General features: G+C 38.4%; 1 protein-coding gene across 2 annotated transcripts in view; it reads left to right on the top strand.

The window, feature by feature from the left end:
* The window catches only part of LOC150083319 (focadhesin-like), a 457,209-nt gene that overhangs the window by 381,811 nt on the left and 52,151 nt on the right, over positions 1 to 23,247 (top strand). For both annotated transcript variants that reach the window (XM_090377973.1, XM_090377972.1), the window contains one exon: positions 9,192 to 9,505. In XM_090377973.1, coding sequence (XP_090234099.1) covers positions 9,192 to 9,505 — 314 coding nt within the window. The remainder of the gene's footprint in view (positions 1 to 9,191; positions 9,506 to 23,247) is intronic.

Genomic DNA, 23,247 nt, shown 5'->3' with positions numbered 1-23,247 from the left:
CAAGCTTATGCAGCATCAGCCAAAAAAAAATAAATAAATAAAAAATAACCACTTCCACTTCACCCCTCTGTTCGTTCGAAATACCTGTCCAGCTGAGCCTTAAACTTAATTAGGCTATCAACTTTCACGACAAGGGATGGAAGTCTGTTCCACCAACCAACCACCCGCTGGCTAAAGGCAAATTGCCTACTCTCCAGACACTGTAATTTGCAAAACTTAAGCCTTTCTTCGTAAGAGCACCCCTTTGTTCCATTCACTAATCTTGTTGCCCTTCTCTGTACTTGTTCCAGCATCTCTACATCCTTCTTGAAATGAGGCCTCCAGAACTGTATACAGTACTCTAGGTGCAGCCTGACCATTGCATTATACAAGGGAATAATCACCTCCTTATCCCTGCTAGAAAAATTCCTATATATCATCGACAATACACCATGAGCTACTCTTGCAGCCCATCTGCACTGCTCAGAAAACTTCATATCTGCCTGCACAACCACCCCCAGGTCCCTTTCATTCTCTACCACTGTCAGCATAGTACCACAGAGTTGATACGTTGCTCTGGGGTTGCTGTTTCCCATATGTAGTACTTTACATTTGTCAATGTTAAACTTCATTTGCCACCTCTCAGCCCATATGCTCAACCTTTCCAGATCCTGTTGCAGTAGCATAGTGTCAGTAGTGTCCTTGACAACCCTGCCAACCTTCGTATCGCCTGCAAACTTGGACATTAAGCTTGATATACCATCATCAATATCATTTATAAATACAGAAAACAATAATGGACCCAATACTGAACCCTGAGGGACTCCACTAATAACATTAGTCCACGATGAGCAATGTCCATTGATTACGACTCTGTCTTCTCCCCCTCAACCACCCCTTTATCCATAGCAGCAATTTGCCTCCAATGCCACACTGCTCAAATTTGTGCAGCAGTCTTCCATGTGCAACCGTTTCAAAAGCCTTTCTAAGATCCAAGTATATAGTATCAAAGTTATTCCCTGCATCCAGTTCTTTTGTGACTGCATCATAGTATCCAATCAAATTGGTCAGGCAAGACTTCCCCTTAACAAAACCATGCTGTGTCTGAGCTATAACTGAAGTCTTGTCTAGATGATCCTGCAGTGCTTCTTTAACCAGTGCCTCCATTCATTTTCCGGGAACAGAAGTTAAACTAACAGGTCTATAATTACTTGTGTCGCCCTTTGATCCTCCTTTCTGAATTGGGGTCACATTTGCACATCTCCAGTCCATGGGTACTTCCCCCGAGTCCAAGAAAGCTCTCATAATTATGGCTAAGGGTTTGCTTACTTCCTTTGCTGCCTCCTTTAATATAACTGGATAGATACCATCCACCCCAGGTGCCTTTCTTGTATTTATCTTCAACAATTTCTCCTCCACTTTACTCTCAGTTATTACAAGATTCTCTAGCTTACTGCCAGAGTTGAATACACCTCTGGCATTCCCCTCGCTGAATAACTCCTCATGTGTGAATTTCGATGCAAAATATTCATTTAGTTTGTTAGCTACCTGAGCAGGATCATCAACAGTGGACCCCTCGATATCAAGTGGACCAATCTGATTCATCCCCTTCCTTCTAGAGTTTACATAAGTAAAGAACTCTTTACTGTTTTTCTTTGCATCCCTTGCCAAAGATTTCTCGTAATCTGCCTTCGCCTGCCTAACCGCTTTTGTAACTTGGTTACAGATCAACTTGTATCTATCATAGGCTTCTGTGTCACGTGTTAATTTGTATGTATCCCATGCATTTTTCTTCTCTGCCATATGTCTCATTAGTTCATCTGACATCTACTTAGCCTAAACCTTGAACAATATTTCTTAGTTGGTATGTAAAGCCTAGTAGCTTCCAAGATAAGTTCTTTGAATGCTTCCCATTTTGAATTTTCTGTTGGTAACATCATCAGTTTGTTCCACTGTATAGATTTGAAATACTGTCTCAGTCCATCATAGTCGCCTTTACGAAAGCAATAACCCTTCCCTTTACCCCTAATGGTAGTTACCTCTTTGAGTAAATCCCACTTCAGCACACTGTGATCACTGCTACCTAGTGGTTCATTTACCTGCAGATTCTTAATGCATGAAGAATCACTACTGATAATCAAATCAAGAGTATTACTCCCTCTAGTTGCCTCCCGAACATGCTGATGTAGAAAACAATCATCCAATAAATCCACAAAAGCCTTGCTAGTGTGTGAGTGACCAGCCCCCAAATTCCAGTCAATATCTGGGAAATTAAAATCCCCCATTATAAGACTCCAATTTACTGGCCCACTCTATTTCCCTGTACAGTTTCTTATTATACTCATTAGAGTCATTAGGCCTATAGCACACTCCTACTCTCAATTTTGATCTCCCAATGCTTGTGTCACACCAAACTGACTCGACACTGCACTGTTCAGCAATGTCGACTGGCTTCACTTCCTTGGATTTTATGTATTTCTTAACTAATAGCATAACCCCTCCCTTCCTATCCTGTCTATCCTTTCTGTAGACATTGTACTCCCCAAATTCCAGTTCTGCATTCCTTATATCTGTGTGACACCATGTCTCTGAAATCCCCACAATATCTGCCTTTGATGCTTTGAGCAATACCTCAAATTCATCAAATTTATTTACCAAACTCCTAGCATTGGTGTACAGGCAAGTATACATGCACCCGTTCTTTTTCTTAGCTACCCTAACACAACCCATGTGTTTATTTGTACCCCAATGATTCTCAGCAGTCTCCGAAATATCCTGCATCTTATTTTCCAGGCTGCGGCTCATTCCAATAGAAGCAGTGCAAGAATCACTTTCACCTTTGCCAGTGGCTACTGTTAATCTATTAGTCCTTGTATCCCCCAATCTAGCAGTTTTCCGACCCACCTAACACTGCCTCGATAGCATCAGCAAACATTCTTGCACCCTTTCTATTTAAGTGTATCCCATCCCTGTAGAAGCAGGCTCTCCTGTTATTTCTTTGCAGTTATATGTATTTTCTTTGTAGTTTATATAGAAACAATCTCTGTAGATATAAACAAATACAATCCATTCTGGTTATATGGGTCACATCAGGACTAGTTCATTTTGGCCCGATTAAGCGGCTGCCAATATTATCTGAAGTTTCATGTAAATAGTTAAAAATACAAAGCACCGCCCTTTACAATTGGTTCACTGTACAATCAAATCACGTTACGATGAACTCAACATAGTAAAGTACCGTTCACTATATGATGTGCAGCAAGCGCCAGTCATTGTAATCACGTTTGTGAATTGAATTTTAATTCTATTAAACAGCTTTTCTAATTAGCGAAAATAGGAGGAATATTATCCACAGGCTATAAAAGCAAAGATATATTAAGCCAAATTTACCCTTTATTACCTTACCAATTAAAAAATTAAATAATACATGAAAATCAGACGAATATATGCGATAATTGGAATAATTAATGCGTATTGTAATATGTACATACTAACTAGTTGACATTTCTGTTCACTGACATTTGTGGGTGGGGTTAAAATGTAAAAAGCTAAGTAATCAATAACAAAGAACTCTACACACAAATTGCAAGTAACACGATATGCGCAAGTGAGAATGGAGTAACGAGTTACATAGCTTTAAAAATAGGAATGAAGAGAAGATCTGAAAATTAATTTTTTTATATGATTGAAGAATTCATTGAAGTGTAAACACATTTCACCATTATAATCCATAGAATTCCAGCTGTCGGTATTATAGAAAATTGAGTAAGATCGAGTTTACTGTCCATTTATGATAGATTTCACTAACAGAAAAGCCCAATAAACAGGTGACTGCTAATTGTTTTTATTGTTTTATGGTTGTGATGTGACCTCCAGAATTTTTACCGAACCACGTGGTACCTTTGGAGAAAATCGTAGGGTAATCTCCAGTGCTGCGGTCTCCTGCCCCGATTAAACGGCATGCTGTCCCAATTAAGCAAAGTAAACCCTGGCTATTTTCTTGATTGGTTTCTGTTTTTTAAGATTTGCCCCAAATAAACGGCTGCCCCGATTAACCGGTGGCCCAAATAACCGGAATCCACTCTATTTGTAAGTTTATTTTTCTTTGATATTTTTGTTTTGTTATTTTCATTGTATTATTTAAATTATTTTATTAATAAATATATGCAAACCATAGATCATTGCAATAGTAATTTTTATAAATTCATAAAAATTGACTACCTTCATATAATGGGACGTACTTATATTACTTTTGCCCCAGCCATAGGATTGCCTACTTCTGTCTCTATGCAACACTACAGAAATCTTTTCTGAAATCCAAGTGTATGATATCAAAATTATTTTTTACATAGTTCTTTTGTTACACCATCATAGTTTCCAATCAAATTGGTCATTTAAGATCACCCTTTGGCAAACTCATGCTGTGACTGAAGCATAATTATACTCCTGTCTAGATGGTCCTACTTTACTTTGTTATCCAGTGATTTTATTCTTTACACTGGAACAGAAGTTAAGCTAACTGGCCAGTAACTACTCATGTCACTCTTTCATCCCTCTTTAAATTGCTGATACATCTGCACATCTCCAGTCCAATGGTACTTCTTCTGAATTGAACGATGCTCTCATAATCATAGCTAAGGGTTTGCTTACCTCCTTTGCTGCCTTCTTTAATATAATTGAATATATCCCATCCACCTGCAGGTGCCTTTCTTACATTTAGCTCCCACCATTTCTCTTACACTTTCCTTTCAGTTATTACAAAATTCTTTAGCTCCTTAGTATAGTTTGATAAACTTATAGCATCTTCTCCCCCTGAGGAATTCCTCATATGTGAATGTAGATGCAAAGTACTTATTCAGCTTGTCAGCAGTGTGAGAAAGATCATCAACAGTTGAACCATCGATATCAAGTGGACCTATGTAATTTATCCCCTTCCCTTGTCTTTACATAAAATATGAAGCCTTTGCTATTTTTCTTTGTATCCTTTGCCAAATATTTGTCATAATCTGCCTTGGCTTGTCTGACATCCTTTGTGACTTCATTGCAGACTAGTTTATATCTACCATAGGTTTCTATATCATCTGATAATTTATATGCATCCAATGCATTTTTCTTCTTTGCAGTGAGTCTCATTAGTTTATCTGGCATCCATTTAAGTCTAAGCCCTGAATGGTATATCTTGGTTGGTATGAAAAAGCCTAGTAGCTTCTATGATTACTTCCATGAATGCTTCCCATTTAGAATTTGGTAGTGGTCATCTCATAAGTTGGTCCCACTGTACAGAATTTAAAAACTGTCTGAGACCACCATAGTCACCTTTATGAAAGCAAAAACCATTCTCTTTACCCTTAATGCATGAATAATCACTGCTGGCAATCAGATCAAGAGTATTACTCCCTCTTGTTGCCTCTCTAATATTGCTGCTGTAGGAAACAATCATGCAATAAGTCCACAAAAGCTCTCTCTCTCTCTCTCTCTCTCTCTCTCTCTCTCTCTCTCTCTCGCTGTGTGTGTGTGTGTGTGTGTGTGTGTGTGTGTGTGTGTGTGTGTGTGTGTGTGTGTGTGTGTGTGTGTGTGTGTGTGTGTGTGTGTGTGTCCACCCTACAATATCTGGACAGTTGATTGAAATTCCCCATTTGATTTACTGGCCTGCTCTGTGTCTCTGTATAGTTCTTTGTTGTATTCGTCAGAGTCATTGGACCCGTAACACACTCCTACTCTCATTTTTGCTTTCCCAGTTCTTATGACATACAAAACTGACTCAGTATTGCACTGGCCACGCATGTCAACTGTATGTACTGCCTTAGATTTTAGGTGCTTCTTAACTAAGAGCATAACCCCTCCTGTACTGTCTGTCAAAGGGCTCCTTTGCAGGTACAGATTTAGCCATATTTCAACTTCAAGATGGACCTGGGCAGATATGCAGTGGTCAGGTGCTGGGCTGCCATTGTTGTTGCTCACCACCAGCTTACTGTGATGCAGATCAAGGGTCTCTCCACCACGAACTCTGCCTGTGCCTGCATTGAGGGCCATTTTGGCTGAATCTTCATCATATCATCCTATGTGCAGTGCAGCAGACATAGCCAATCCATCTAGTCTTTCATCTCTCATTTGGAATTAGTCATTGAGATGTTGAGCATTTGTTCTGTCCTGATCACTACTGATGCTAACGCCAACTCCAACAACTGATAGAAAAGGTAAACTTTTGGAAGAGCTCATCACTGACCACAACGTTAAGATTATTAACTCACGAGTTCATCATCTGACTTAGTCACTGCCTGTGGGCAATCTTTTCATTGATGTAACTCTTAGCAACACCACAATGCAAAACTGCTGACTGGGCTAGTCAGGTGGGTAAAGTGCCTGCCTGGCAACCCAAAGGTCGCGGGTTCGAATCCCGCCTCGGGCTTGGATCAGAGTAAAATGCCAAAGCTTTGGGAGGTGCATTAGGGCCACAGAAGTTGATGCACCAACAACTAACAAAAAAAAAAAAAAAAAACAGAATAAAAGATTGGCAGATCCTCACCTCATGATGTGGAAGTGAGCATAATGCTATCACTTTCATTATCTCACCAGAGCCAATAGCCAGTAGAACCTACCCATAGGAAATAGCCCATTGTAATACAAAGAAAGCCTGCTGGGAAGTATTTGCTCAACATGTTCAACCCCACACCATGGAAACAATATCAGAAGACTTAAGATCATCCCTGCTAAGAAACAGGACCCGACCATTCAACAAATAATCATTGTGCCCGGCAATGAAGCCATACCAAGGCATAGAACGAAAGGCAAAATTGTACCCTGGTGGACTGCTACTCTAACAGCCCAGAGGAAACAAATTAGAACATCAAGGCATGACTATCAGAAGGCCAAAAAGGAATAACAAACCAACACCAGACTGTAGGGAATCTAAAAAGAAAAAAAGAGAATATACCACCTAATCATTTACAGAGAGAAGAGAAAACCTGGGAGAGAATTGTTCAAAATAATGGTAATGCAGACCCCCGGAGGTTTATTTATAAACTTATCACAGAGAGAGTTTACCTTGGTGAAATTTTTTCATCCATCAAAGATTAAGATTCTCCTGAAACCCTCATGTGGGAACACACTGTAAGAAAAATATTGCGTACCATTACCCATCAGGTCATCTATTCCGAAGCATATCCAGACAGACATACAGATCACAGACCTCGCATATGAGAGCAATCCATTTGAAAGACCTGTTGACAGGGACAAAATCTATTGAGCAATCATCACCATCAGATCAGGCAAATTCCCTGGCCCTGATCTTGTCGAAGTTGACATATTGAAGAAGGTATGTGAGCTTTCACCAGACCTTTTCATTAATCTTTATAATACCTGTCTAGTTTGAGGAGTTTTCTCTGCCATTTAAAAGGATGCTTGCCTGAAACTGTTACACAAACATGGAAAGCCTCAGAATAAACTGGATGCATACAGGCCAATAACGCTTTTTTGTCCACCGTCGGAAAGATTTTAGAAAAACTTCTAGCCAACAGATTTCATTCATTCTATGAAGACAAAGAACTCCCTTATCCCCACCAGTATGGATTTTAAAAAAAAACAAGGACACTGTATAGAAGATGCCATAAATATACTACTAACGACAAGATCTTTGAAAAAGAAATATGTACTCGGCCTCTTTGTGAACTTCAAAGGGCCTTTGACATCCTTTGGTGGCAACATGTCCTTGGAGAGGTTCAAGGAGGCTGAGGTTTTGCAACCACTCTACCTGCTAATCTCAAGTTACCTCAATAACAGAAAAATAACAATCAGAGCCAATCACTGCCATCTAATTAGAAAAATCACCAGGGGCTGCCCATATTCTTGGTCCCCTGTGCTGAAATATAGTTTTTGACCGATGGTTGGCAAGAACCCATGAGAACACAATGAAGCTGGCCTACAATTTACCCAGTTGATTACAGGCGGAATTTGGAGAAAACATCAAATTAAATCTTACAAGAGCTTGCCAATTGGTGCAACAATAGCAAATTAGCTTTGTCAATATTGAAAACCAAACAGATATCCATAAAGGGCAATAATAACGCCTTTAAGGTTCCAACTATAAAATATAAAGGAGAACAAATTAAATATGTTAAAACATACAAATACTTGGGTGCAGTGATTGATGGTGCCTGCTCTTTCATCCCACACTGTGAATACACCATTTTATTGAGTATTTTCTAAATGGTTTCTACTGACTGGTTTATGTAATGTACTGTATTCTGACAATTATCCAATGTGATCTTAGTCAATTAACCTGTTCAGCACAGATAAAATGCACCTTAGATGCTCTGTGTGCATGATTTAAGGCCAGTAGTAACTGTCTTTTCCAGCTGCATATTTAGTTTGCTTCACAGTTTTTGCATCATAAAGCCTCCATAGCCGAGTGGTCAGGAGCAGGAGTGTGTTAGCACGTGCTCCTTGAGTAGACTGGGGTTCAACCCCCTAACTGCTAAATACGGTTGATCTGCCAACCCGCACTGGACCAGTGTGGCAAATTTATGGTCCATTTCCTTCAATGTGAATTGTTGAGGAGGCTTCCATCCTGCAGTGGGTTTAATAATGGCCGCAGTTTACTTTTTTTTTTTTTTTTTTTTTATTATTGTTGAAGTTTGTATATATATATATTTTTTTTATTACTGTTTTGTATTACAGTGTGATTAGTAATATTGAATGTAGGGGGAATAAGTTTCATTGTCAGTAAAGTGGTTCTTTTATATTTTGACATCGTGCTCTGACTAGCCAATTAAACATACAATGCATAACACTAAAAGAAATATGAAATACTGTACATAAAGCAGTATAACAAAACAAAAGATGAAGTATGAAAGGAATAGCAAACAAAATTAATAGGAACCATAGTAAGAGAATGATAAAGCCACAAGTGATATAGAACTGCTTATGGAATTTTTGGCTTGAGGCATGGTTAATTGAACTACGATAATTTTATTTGATATATAATTTTTCATATTTGTCTCATAATGAACAATTCTGAAATATTGTTGCTGGTTAAGTGGTATTTTCATAAGATTGACTGTGCTCATATACAACTTCATATAGCAATTGTGAATCTGATTATTATCTTTTTAATAGTATAGATATGAGTATTAATTTTAGCAAGAGGGTAAATATGTAGAGTTTATCCCCAAATTTATTACTGTCAGTATAATATCTATAATTTACTTTTCTAGGCACTATTAGAAACCTTGCAAACACTTGACCAGGCTCATAGTGCTGTTGAAGTTATACATCAAACATTGGAAGCTGCAGTGTCTTCATTGCTAGCTCTTCTAAGTATAATTGACAAAAATGATATCATTGGCCTTCTTTGTGATTGCCTTGCTTATCTGCCTGATAATAAATTAAATCACTTACTTAGTGTTTCTGAGAATTTGGAATTCTTTCAACAAGTAATTATCCTGAGGTGCAGAATGGTGGAATGTGGCCACAAACCTCTATCTTGGCTTACTCCTTGCATTGAAGCAGCAGAAAACATGCCATTAAGGTAGATGCATAAATTTTTGGGGTTAATATTTATGAATTAATTAAACCATACTGGAAATTTTTTCCTCTACTTATATAAATAGAGAGATAATCATATATTACTGGCAGAAATATGTACTATGTACTATATATATGTATATATATCCAATATTTTAAATTAAATAAAATAAACCATAAGCCAGTAGTACGGCAAAAACTGTAGAGCGAAAATTAACATAAAAATAACCCAAATAAACAAACGAACAAAAAAAAGAATAGACATAATAGTAGCCCGATAACCCTTGTATAATTTCGAGTTTTAAATCCGATTAATAAAAACTATACAAATTTTAGGATAATGCCAATTATATAATAATTTAGCGGTACCCCCCCCCACCCCGAGAGGTACCAGTTCCGAAAGACGTGAAATATCACCAAAAGAGGGTTAAAGGAACTACCAAACGATAACAAAATCAAAATAAATTAAAATAAATATAGACTGACCATTATGCCCCATATCGACAGAGGACCACGAGGCCAATAATGGTCATGGAATCGCTGCATTTCAATCGCTATACAAATCGTCGCCATGGTGAAAAGATCGAAGTACCAATTCACCCTCCCTCCTCCGATCGATCCACCAGTGCAGGGATCTGCACGGCGGTGGTCCTTGTGCAGCGAAAAATAAACTATAGAACAGACAGCGCTCTAGATCAGAGCCACACCACTGACATACTGTAAACTGAATCAGCTTATATAGAAGAAAAAAATGAAAATAGATGGCGACACAGGTGTTGCTAAATTAGCATATCGACCCATTACTATTGAATTGTATTAAATGTTGATGAAAGTTAAATTATAATAAAATGAATAAATAATCAAGCATTCATTAGAGGCAGCAACTTTCAATTCCTCCATATGAAGCCGAAATATATACTATCATTGAATTATATTAAATATTAACATAAATTAAATTATAATAAAGTGAATAAATAAATAATTAGGCGTTCTTTAGAGGCAGCGACATGCAATTCCTCCATATGAAGCTGAAATACATCCAATATTTTAAATTAAATAAAATAAACCATAAGCCAGTAGTACGGCAAAAACTGTAGAGTGAAAATTAACATAAAAATAACCCAAATAAACAAATGAACGAAAAAAAGAATAGACATAATAGTAGCCCGATAACCCTTGTATAATTTCGAGTTTTAAATCCGATTAATAAAAACTATACAAATTTTAGGATAATGCCAATTATATAATAATTTAGCGGTACCCCCCCCCCCCCCCGAGAGGTACCAGTTCCGAAAGACGTGAAATATCACCAAAAGAGGGTTAAAGGAACTACCAAATGATAACAAAATCAAAATAAATTAAAATAAATATAGACTGACCGTTATGCCCCATATCGACAGAGGACCATGAGGCCAATAATGGCCTCTAATGAATGCTTGATTATTTATTCATTTTATTATAATTTAACTTTCGTCAACATTTAATACAATTCAATAGTAATGGGTCGATATGCTAATTTAGCAACGCCTGTGTCGCCATCTATTTTCATTTTTTTTCTTCTATATAAGCTGATTCAGTTTACAGTATGTCAGTGGTGTGGCTCTGATCTAGAGTGCTGTCTGTTCTATAGTTTATTTTTCGCTGCATAAGGACCACCGGCGTGCAGATCCTCTGCACTGGTGGATCGATCGGAGGAGGGAGGGTGAATTGGTACTTCGATCTTTTCACCATGGCGACGATTTGTATAGCGATTGAAATGCAGCGATTCCATGACCATTATTGGCCTCGTGGTCCTCTGTTGATATGGGGCATAATGTGGTCAGTCTATATTTATTTTAATTTATTTTGATTTTGTTATCGTTTGGTAGTTCCTTTAACCCTCTTTTGGTGATATTTCACGTCTTTCGGAACTGGTACCTCTGGGGGGGGGGGTACCGCTAAATTATTATATAATTGGCATTATCCTAAAATTTGTATAGTTTTTATTAATCGGATTTAAAACTCGAAATTATACAAGGGTTATCGGGCTACTATTATGTCTATTCTTTTTTTCGTTTGTTTGTTTTTTTGGGTTATTTTTATGTTAATTTTCGCTCTACAGTTTTTGTGGTACCACTGCCTTATGGTTTATTTAATTTAATTTAAAATATTGGATGTGTTTCAGCTTCATATGGAGGAATTGCATGTCGCTGCCTCTAATGAACGCCTAATTATTTATTTATTCACTTTATTATAATTTAATTTATGTTAATATTTAATATAATTCAATGATATGTATATATATATATATATGCGCACGCACACACACACACACAACAGGTATAGTATTTGGTAATTGACTCTTGACAGCTACGAGGCCAGATATATTTAAGTTGTTCACATTAGTTGGTGATAGTATAGAAGTTTAACGACAAAAGAGCTACCAAATTGTGTATTTTCTTGTATTTTACATTAAATGTAATAGTTTCAATTTGTTTTAGATAACTAAATAATTCTGGCAAATTGGCATTATCTCCTAAGAAGTTGAGATGGTGTTATGGTTCCTGCAAGTTCAAAACATTTGAGAATTGAGGTTCTTGCAAGTTGGTAGTGGTTACAATCTAGTAAGTTGTGCCTTACTGTGAATATGAAATAACAATACATATATTGGGGTGGGTATGGCCTGTATTGTGTGCTGAACTGTTTTGTCTGAAACTTGAATTCCTTAGGCAAGGTTCTTGTTTAATCAGCAGAAATTTATTATTTATTTTGGTTTACCAGAGAAAACATGACTTTTTTTTTTTTTTTTTGTGAAATCACTTTATAATCTGTACCTTGAAATGTTGAATCAGTGTTGACAAGATGCTTTGAATATTGATGTACTCTTTATTCTCTGGAATACAAGCATGGCCTTCAATCCAACAGAATTGAATAACAGTTAATTTTATGAAGGTGCATCAACTTAATGATAACGATGTGGAGATAATGATATATTTAGTAATGTATGTACGACATTCCAGAAATTAGTGTATAGTATTAGTAGTGGCAGATGATGCAAAGAAGCAAGCTTATATAGCATAAACAAAAAAAAACCATACTACGAACTATACCATTTGTCCATCCCTTCTAACAGTTTATCTAATTCTTCCTTAAATTTGTTCGAATTACTCATCTCCACAACACCGATTGGAAATTTACTCCAACTGTAAGCCACTCTCTGGCTTAAAAATTCTTCACATTAGTGATGGGATTCAATTAGGCCTTTTCCACCGATTGTTGGAGGAATGTGATTATAAGCACCATGAGGGCAAAGATTAGTAGTGCTAACAGTTTAGCCAAGAAAAGATAGCAGGCACCAGAATGGTTAAGAAAAGGTATGAGGGTTTGATTTACATAAATTAACAAGGCTTTGCTACACAAAATATCCCATAGGACTTAGTACCGGTCATTTTGTGCCATTAAAATGATCGTCATACTAATCTAAAGGATCCTTAAAGAGCTCTCCTTCCTCCCCTCAATATGGGCACCTGTACATTGTGAAGGGACCTCCAAGTGAAGCTGCTGGTCCTCCAGATTAGCACATGTTGGTAACTTGGAACCAAGGCTATGGACCTTGGTTCCAGGCTACCAACATAGGAATCTGGATTCCTAAAATTGAAAACTGAATCTTACATAAAAAAGCATCATGTAGAGGAAAATGCTTTTTGCTGCCTCTGATATATGCTTTACCTCCTTTTTATGTAAGATTCAGTTTTCAATTATTAGCATTAGCATTAGCATTAGTAGAGGCATTTGATGCAAGAAAGCAAGCTTATGCAGCATCAGCCAAAAAAAAAAAAAAAAAAAAAAAGTAACATAAATAAATAAAATAACCACTTCCACTTCACCCCTCTGTTCGTTCGAAATACCTGTCCAGCTGAGCCTTAAACTTATTTAGGCTATCAACTTCCACGACAAGGGATGGAAGTCTGTTCCACCCACCAACCACCCGCTGGCTAAAGGCAAATTTCCGCACATCTATCCTACATCTGTCTTTCCTCAATTTGAATTTATGCCCTCTCAGGTGATTTTTCTGAGCTAGAGGAAGAATCCCATCAGCATTGAGCATGCTCAAACCATTCAAGGCTTTGTACACCTCTATCAGATCACCCCGCTGGTGCCTAGTTTCCAGACACTGTAATTTGCAAAACTTAAGCCTTTCTTCGTAAGAGAACCCCTTTGTCCCATTCACCAATCTAGTTGCCCTTCTCTGTACTCGTTCCAGCAGCTCTACATCCTTCCTGAAATGAGGCCTCCAGGCCTGTATACAGTACTCTAGGTACTCCATATACAGTACTCTAGGTGTGGCCTGACCATTGCCTTATACAAGGAAATAATCACCTCCTTATCCCTGCTAGAAAAATTCCTATATATCATTGACAATACACCATGAGCTACTCTTGCAGCTCGTCTGCACTGCTCAGAGAACTTCATATCTGCCTGCACCACCACCCCCAGGTCCCTTTCATTCTCTACCACTGTCAGTGTAGTACCACAGAGTTGATACGCTGCTCTGGGGTTGCTGTTTCCCATATGTAGTACTTTACATTTGTCAATGTTAAACTTCATTTGCCACCTCGAAGCCCATCTGCTCAACCTTTCCAAATCCTGTTGCAGCAGCATAGTGTCAGTAGTGTCCTTGACAACCCTGCCAACCTTCGTATTGTCTGCAAACTTGGACATTAAGCCTGATATACCATCATCAATATCATTTATAAATACAGAAAACAATAAAGGCCCGAATACTGAACCCTGAGGGACTCCACTAATAACATTAGTCCACGATGAGCAGTGTCCATTGATTACCACTCTGTCTTCTCCCCCTCAACCACCCCTTTATCCATAGCAGCAACTTGCCTCCAATGCCACACTGCTCCAATTTGTGCAGCAGTCTTCCATGTGCAACAGTATCAAAAGCCTTTCTAAGATCCAAGTATATAATATCAAAGTTATTCCCTGCATCCAGTTCTTTTGTGACTGCATCATAGTATCCAATCAAATTGGTCAGGCAAGACTTCCCCTTAACAAAACCATGCTGTGTCCTAGCTATAACTGAAGTCTTGTCTAGATGATCCTGCAGTGCTTCTTTCACCAGTGCCTCCATTAATTTTCCGGGAACAGAAGTTAAACTCACAGGTCTATAATTACTTGTGTCAGCCTTTGATCCCCCTTTGTGAATTGGGGTCACATTTGCACATCTCCAGTCACTGGGTACCTCCCCTGAGTCCAAGGAAGCTCTCATAATTATGGCTAAGGGTTTGCTTACCTCCTTTGCTGCCTCCTTTAATATAACTGGATAGATCCCATCCACCCCAGGTGCCTTTCTTGTGTTTATCTTCAACAATTTCTCCTCCACTTTGCTCTCAGTTATTACAAGATTCTCTAGCTTACTGCTAGAATTGAATACACCTCTGGCATTCCCCTCGCTGAATAACTCCTCATGTGTGAATGTCGATGCAAAATATTCATTTAGTTTGTTAGCTACCCGAGCAGGGTCATCAACAGTTGACCTATCGATCTCAAGTGGACCAATCTGATTCATCCCCTTCCTTCTAGAGTTTACATAAGTAAAGAACTCTTTGCTGTTTTTCTTCGCATCCCTTGCCAAGGATCTCTCGTAATCTGCCTTCGCCTGCCTAACCTCCTTTGTAACTTGGTTACAGATCAACTTGTATCTATCATAGGCGTCCGTGTCACGTGTTAATTTGTATGTATCCCATGCATTTTTCTTCTCTGCCATATGCCTCATTAGTTCATCTGACAACCATTTAGGCCTAAACCTTGAACAATATTTCTTAGTTGGTATGTAAAGCCTAGTAGCTTCCACGATAATTTCTTTGAATGCTTCCCATTTTGAATTTGCTGTTGGCAATATCATCAGTTGATCCCACTGTATAGAATTTAAATACTGTCTCAGTCCATTGTAGTCGCCTTTACGAAAGCAATAACCCTTCCCTTTACCCCTAATGGTAGTTACCTCTTTGAGTAACTCCCACTTCAGCACACTGTGATCACTGCCACCAAGTGGTTCATTTATCTGCAGATTCTTAATGCAGGAAGAATCACTACTGATAATCAAATCAAGAGTATTACTCCCTCTAGTTGCCTCCCGAACATGCTGATGTAGAAAACAATCATCCAATAAATCCACAAAAGCCTTGCTACTGTGTGAGTGACCAGCCCCCAAATTCCAGTCAATATCTGGGAAATTTAAATCCCCCATTATAAGACTCTCTGATTTACTGGCCCACTCTATTTCTCCAAACAGTTTCTTATTATACTCATCAGAGTCATTAGGCCTATAGCACACTCCTACTCTCAATTTCGATCTCCCAATGCTTATGTCACACCAAACTGACTCGACACTGCACTGTCCAGCGATGTCGACTGGCTTCACTTCCTTGGATTTTATGTGTTTTTTAACTAATAGCATAACCCCTCCTCCCTTCCTATCCTGTCTATCCTTTCTGTAGACATTGTACTCCCCAAATTCCAGTTCTGCATTTCTTATATCTGTGTGACACCACGTCTCTGAAATCCCCACAATATCTGCCTTTGATGTTTTGAGCAATACCTCAAATTCATCAAATTTATTTACTAAACTCCTAGCATTGGTGTACACACAAGTATACATGCACCTGTTCTTTTTCTTAGCTACCCTAACACAACCCATGTGTTTACTTGTACCCCAATGATTCCCAGCAGTCTCTGAAATATCCTGCAACTTATTTTCCAGGCTGCGGCTCATTCCAATAGAAGCAGTGCAAGAATCACTTTCACCTCTGCCAATGGCTACTGTTAATCTATTAGTCCTTGTATCCCCCCAATCTAGCAGTTTTCCGACCCACCTAACATTGCCTCGATAGCATCAGCAAACATTCTTGCACCCTTTCTATTTAAGTGTATCCCATCCCTGTAGAAGCAGTCTCTCCTGTTAACAAGTACAGACCAGGCTGAAAAAAATTCTACCCCTTGAGCCCTGCACAATCTTTCCAGGGCCGAATTGATTGACAGGGCTCTCATCATATACTCCCTCCTATCGTGTCTGGGCAGAATTGCAGACACTTTCAATTTCAACCCTAATTCACGGCTTTTTTTCATCAGTGACCTGTACTTGTCAAGTAATTCCGCCGGTCTCCTACTCTTAATGTCATTAGTGCCAACGTGTACAACTATATCACCTTTTGTGCCCTTATTTCAAACATTACTCAAATATAAGTATAGCACATGACAGTAGTGGGCTGATTTGCTAACACTGCGCCTGTGCTGCCATCCATAGTTCATGTTTTGCCTATATAATCAGGTTAAGATTACTTTTGTCAGTGGTGTGGCTTTGCATTTGAGTGCTTGTATCTGTCCTATTTTTAATTTTCGCTGCATCAGGACCACCGTTATTCAAGTTCTCTGCATTGGCGGTTCGATCTGGGGATTGGATTGTGGACTGATCTTTCAATCGATTCGCTTTTGTGGCGATTTGTCTAACGATCAAAATGCAGCGATTCCCTGACCATTATTGGGCATAATGGTCAGCCTATTTCTGTTTTTGTTTTATTTTATTTATTGTAGTTCACATCTCTGCTCATGATATTTCACATAAATTTGGACCTGGTGCCCATCAGAGGGGGGTGCCATTAAATTTCATTTAATTGGCTATTCAAAATTTAATTGATTATATTTTATTATCTTTGTATTTAGACTTTCTAAATTATCTTAGAGTTTCTGCTGCAATAATTTTATTCTCTTCCCTCCCTGTTGGTTTGATCGTTACATATAATTTCACAATTTTCGCTCTTCTGTTTTGCCATGCTGCTGGCATTTTTATTTTTTAATCATTATTCTCACTTAAGTTTATATATATATATATATATATATATATATATATACTTATATTTAAATAATGTTTAAAATAATTGAAAACTGAATCTTTCATAATAAAAATAAAAAGATAAAGCAAACATCAGAGGCAGCAAAAAGCATATTCCTCTACCTGATGCTTGAAATATAAAAGTACATTTAATTATCATTATTTTTAATTTATTTTATCATTTTGAATTATCATTCTAATTTACCTTACTTTTATATATATATAAGCACAGCTCCAAAATAAATAATAAAATAAATATCACTTTGGCTCCTGCTTCAACAAGACAGGCGGTGGTGCTGAGATAACTTGCCCAGGATCAATTGGCTAGTAGGTTTGCCTGCAGAGGTTAGCTGTGTTGATGCCCCGACTCTCATGGTCCGAGAGATAGGATTCAGGCTGGTGGAGATATGGATATGGTGTCTGGGTAGCCCTAGAATCCCACTCCTTAATTACATTTATTGATTTTCAGGTAATGGGTGTTCCATTTGGGCTCTGTGGTGAGTGGGAAGCCTGGGCACAAAATATTCATGCATAGAGAGATGGGAATCTAGTACCCACTAGAAACCCCATCCTTTTAATATGCCGGTATCTCCTAATGAGATCAAATCTGGGTACCTGCTGTGCAGTAAGGCCATATGTACTAAATCCCTTAAGATGCTTCAGGTGTCAAAAATACGGACACTTGCAAATGGCATGTTGTGGTTTCCTTGCATGCACTCGGTGTGGTACAAAGGGATTACAAAATCATGGGATGTTCAGGTATTACACCTGTATGCATAACTACCAAGGAGAACACCCTGCATACTCAAGAGCATGACAGTGGAGAAAAGAGGAAAAAGAGATAGGGAGACTCTAGACAGGGCTGAACATATCCTATCAGGAGGCAAGGCTACCACCCTTTCTTTGCAAACAAAGATAAATCCAGAACTGAGAAAACAAAACCCTCAGCCCTTCAGAAGCTGTCAGATGGACCCAGCAAATCTAAATAATGACTGCATTCAAATTCTTATGATGGAATTGCCGTGGATTCCATCGGAACAGTGACGACACATAGATCCTCCTGTGTAAGCATGAGCCAACATTCTTTTGCTTAGTGGAGAAATATCTAAAGGCAACGAAGACCCTTTCTTGCATAACTGCCCAGTTATTCCCAAAGACAGAGCTAGGGATGGACTTACACATGGAGGAGTTGTCATTCTTGTGGGTAACCATACATATTTCCAAGCCAAGCCAATTACCACCAACTTAGAGGAAGTAGTAGTTCATCTAATAGTACAGTTTATCTTAACTGTTTGCCACCTGGGAATGACATCCTCCAGTCAGACCTTGATGATCTTGTTAAGCAGTTTCCATATCCTTTTCTATTACTTTAGTGGATTTCAGTAGATATAGTACTCTGTGAGGTAGTGCTGACATCAATGGAATGATAGGGCTATCGAGTGTATGCCCAGTAGAACCTATAGTACTTAGTACCATACAGCAGCACTTCACCAGGCAAATAAGGAAGATAGACAAGAGGTATACCCCATTCAACCTAAGCGAGGAGTCCCCACCAACCAGGAGGTACAAACGAACCTAAAAAGATGGGCAGAGAAGACACTCCATGGCAGACACTACAATGATCTTCATCAGGGTCACATAGATAAAATTGCTTCCAACGCATGGCTCACGAGCGGGACGCTCTTCCCTGAGACTGAAGGATTCATGCTTGCCATCCAAGACCAGGTAATCAACACCAGGAACTATAGAAAATACATTGCCAAGGAGCCCGGAGTGTTAGATGACACGTGTCAACAATGCCACCTGGCCTCAGAAACGATCCAACACATCACCGTGGGATTCAAAGCAATCACCCAGACTGAGTACACTCATAGGCACGACCAGGTAGCCAGGATAATACATCAGAAGCTAGCAAGGAAATACCAGTTGATTGAAGAAAGTGTACCGTACTACAAATACGAACCCCGGGCAGTACTAGAGACCCCAACCCACAAGCTGTACTAGGACCGCGCCATAATAACAAATAGGACAATCCTGCACAACAGACCGGACATAACCCTTGTAGACAAGAAGGAAAAGGCTACCTATCTGATTGACATAGCGGTACCCAACACTGGCAACCTGCAGAAAACCCATGGGGAAAAAATCAGGAAGTACATGAACCTAAGACAGGAGATCAAAGAGATGTGGCATATGCAACAAGTAACGACCATCCCGATCATCATGTCAACCACAGGTATGATGCCAAAGACCCTACAAAACAGCCTAGCAGCAATAGGTCTCCCAGCGAATACCTACAAGGAACTCCAGAAAGTCGCAATCCTGAAAACCTGTAGGATTGTCAGAGAGTTCCTTGACCAACAGTAACATCAGACTTAACTACAACCACCCTGTGCACTTGGTAGCAATACCTGTCACGCAGTGGAACCCCCTATTAGGGAGAAATAATATAAGAGCAGCAATAATAATATCTTATCACTTTGTACTAGTTAACACCTGCCTTATCCTGTATCCATGTTACATTCCTTTTTAAGGGGGGCAACAAGATGTTTGAAACAATACTATATTATAGTAGCATATATTTTCCAAAAAAAATACAAATTAAACTAAGAAAAATTGTTAAAGGAAATACTGTTACCAACTAATTTCTGCTATATTACCTTCCTTATGATATACGCTTTTACTTGTAGGAGTTAGGACTAGTAATACTAGTGGCAAAGAAACAAAACATGCAAGGAAGGAAGCTTACATAGCATTATCAAAAAAAAAAAAAATTCCACACACCTGCCCATCTCCTCCAATTGTTTGTCTGATTCCCTGAATATATTTAAAATATCCACTTCCACAATGAAAATTGGAAGTTTCTTTCAACAATCAACCACTTTACTGGCTGATATCCAAGTTCCCATAATATAACTGGATAGATTCCATCTGCCCCAGCTGCCTTTTTTATGTTCAGCTTCAACAATTTCTCTTCCACTTTCCTTTCAGTTATCACAGTCATTCAGCTTCCCATTAGAGTTTAATAAACTTATGGCATTCCCTCCCCTAAGGAATTCCTCATTTGTGAACATGGGTGCAAAATACCTATTCATTTTGTCAGCAAGCAGGGTCATCATCAGCTAACCCATTGACATAAAGTGTACCAATGTGATTCAATCCCTTCCTTCTATTGTTAGTATAAGCATCTTTGCTGCTTTTCTTTGCATTCTTTACCAAAGACTTCTCATAATCTGCAGGAGAGGCCTTCATCCTGCAGTGGATTGAAAATGGCTAATGACGATGATGATGATGAACTCAATGTTATGATAATAATTTGTTCTAGGGAAGTCAAGCTTGAGCACAAAACTCATTTTTCAGTTAAATGAACATCAGTAAAAACCACTTTGATGATAATTTTTTTGATTTCAACTTACATTATGCATATTAGTTTACTTTTCAAAGGGCAAATCATTAAGAACAATTCACCCTTCATAGAGTAAATTGATATGCATGTTAATAGGTACACCAGGAACTTAAAATCCAGACATTGGGGATTGTAAATTCCTGGAGATAATTCCTTATTCTTGAAAATAGAATCTGAGTTGATGGCACCCTCAACTTTTCCTTTCATTTGGAACATCTTTGCAACATTGAAAATCAGTATAAACCAATCTTCATTGCTACAACGAAGATTTCTTCATTAGGGATAGTCTCCAAGTTCATGCACACACCCACACTCTTCATCGGATAACTCTTCTGAGACCTTGTATTCACTAAATTCAATTATTCACTCAGCTCTTGTGTGCTGAGCTCTACAGCATGTGCCACCAACATTTCTTCAACATCACAAGTGTCTGAATCCAAAATCAGCTAGTTACCTAGTTCAGTTCTTTCCTGAATTTTATTGTGGCTCCTCTTGGAATTCAGGAAAATTTGCAAGAAAATCAGGCCATAGCTTCCTTCATTCATACTGTAGGAAGTGACTTCATCACAGGCACTTGTAGTGTCTGTTGCATTAGTGTGGCTTCCAAGTATTTAGTGAATGAGATCATTCAGTAGTATCAGTTTTGTCATAAGGTCTGTTTTGTATTAGGGAAGGAAGATGAATTTCATCATTCCAACACTAATCCACCTCAAGGTTGATTTGTAGCAAAGGTGATCCACAATACTTTCTCTGCCAAGTTCTTGTTGAGGTAAATCTTTAATGCAGAGCAGAAATGATGCCAGAAGTGCTCTTGAAACAAGGTCCTGAAAATCCAAGCTTTCTTGTTTAACTTCAAAACTGCTGGTAGCTAGTTTTTCAAAGATTTTGGGTTCTCATAGTAGCAAATACATTTCGGGTTCAACTTAAAATTCCATAGAGCATATCCTCCTAGAAGAAGAAATCAGTTAATTTTTAGCTGATGTTATGACCTAGGAAGCTCTTCTCTTCCTTTTGTGAAAGTTCTCTTTTGTACAAACTCTCTGACATAGCTGCTTGCTGACTGGATATCAGCACTCATCGAATCGCAACAAAATGAATTAGTATTTAAAGGCCAGGAGAAAAAAAACGTGAATTGTGGTCCCCTGTGTCAGCTCCTCATATATTTCCATCCTTTGTTGTGGAAATTGATAGCCTAAATAAATTTAAGGCTGAGCTGGACAGGTATTTGGAATGAATGGAGGGGTGAAATGGGAGAGTTTATTTATTTTTTTTTTTTTTGCCGATGCTGCATAAGCTTGCTTTCTTGCATCACGTGCCTCTGCTAATGCTAATTTTGTTATATTTTTGCTGAGTGAATTTTTTTTTTTTCCCAAAAATAAACTGAAATTAGTGTGCTCTTGGTTTCCCATAATTTTTCTGAAATGTTGCTCCAGTTTGACTTTTGAAATGTCCTTGTGGATCATGTACAAGAAATTATTCACACAACACCAATTTCAGCTACAGTCAATATTTCAAAATTTCATACATGCAAGTTATCAGAGTGAAGAATCAGTCCTTAAAGCCAGTTTCATAACTTTTGTGTTTTTGGACTTTACAAACTTCGTCTTTTTTTAAATGCTGCCTCATCAGTTCTTAAAATAAATTCATCAAACAAGCACTTGTGGAAATTTCAACCTACCTTTTTCTTTGTCGTCTACCTTGGGATTGTCAAAAAATGCACTTATCCTACTGCTTTATTGAAATGGAATTCGCATTAACTCCATTTGTTTGCTAATAAAAATACAGAGGGTTGATGCAGCCTTTTGATAACGATTTTGACATTAATCCTGCTTGTGATGTATGGCAGCAATGTAAATTTTTTTTTTTTTTTGCGCAGGTGCATCAGTTGTAGAAGTTGTTTTAATGTTGACATGCCTCGGAAATTGGACCCATGGTTGGAAGGTTATATAACCGTGCTTTCTGAAGAAGGGCACAGTTATACGAAAATTATTGATAGGTGCAAATCGAAAAATTTTAGTGTATCGAAGTTTGGTATCCATAAGGTTTTGAATGGCAAAGGAAAATTCCGCAAAGCTGTTGGAAGTGGGTGGAAAACACCCACAAGAAACTGCAACCTGCTCCAAATCGAATGAGGGAGGTAGTACAAAAAGTGCAGTCGCTCGTTGTCGGTGAAAATCCAAAAACCTAAAGAACTATAGTGTCATGTGTGGGAACCTCGGAACCTCCTGGTCAATCATTTGTTGCATAATCAACGAAAATTTCCAAATGGAAGAAGCAGCACAAGGCCTGTGTACACCTCCTAGGAGCAAGGCACATTGCAGAGCTGCGGGTCAATGCTCAAAAATTCTACGAAAAATATCTGGCAGCTAAAAGGTGGAAATTCGTAGCAACATTGGACGAGACGTGGGTATACCTCTCAGATTGCAACAAAATTCGGACAATTTATTACCGTCCACAG

This window comes from Mastigoproctus giganteus, chromosome 7 (assembly GCF_048544385.1).
Source record: "Mastigoproctus giganteus isolate SK-2022 chromosome 7, ASM4854438v1, whole genome shotgun sequence".
Taxonomy (NCBI): Eukaryota; Metazoa; Arthropoda; class Arachnida; order Uropygi; family Thelyphonidae; genus Mastigoproctus; species Mastigoproctus giganteus.
Note: the sequence above shows the minus strand (reverse complement) of the source record. Positions and strands in the feature narration are given on the sequence as shown.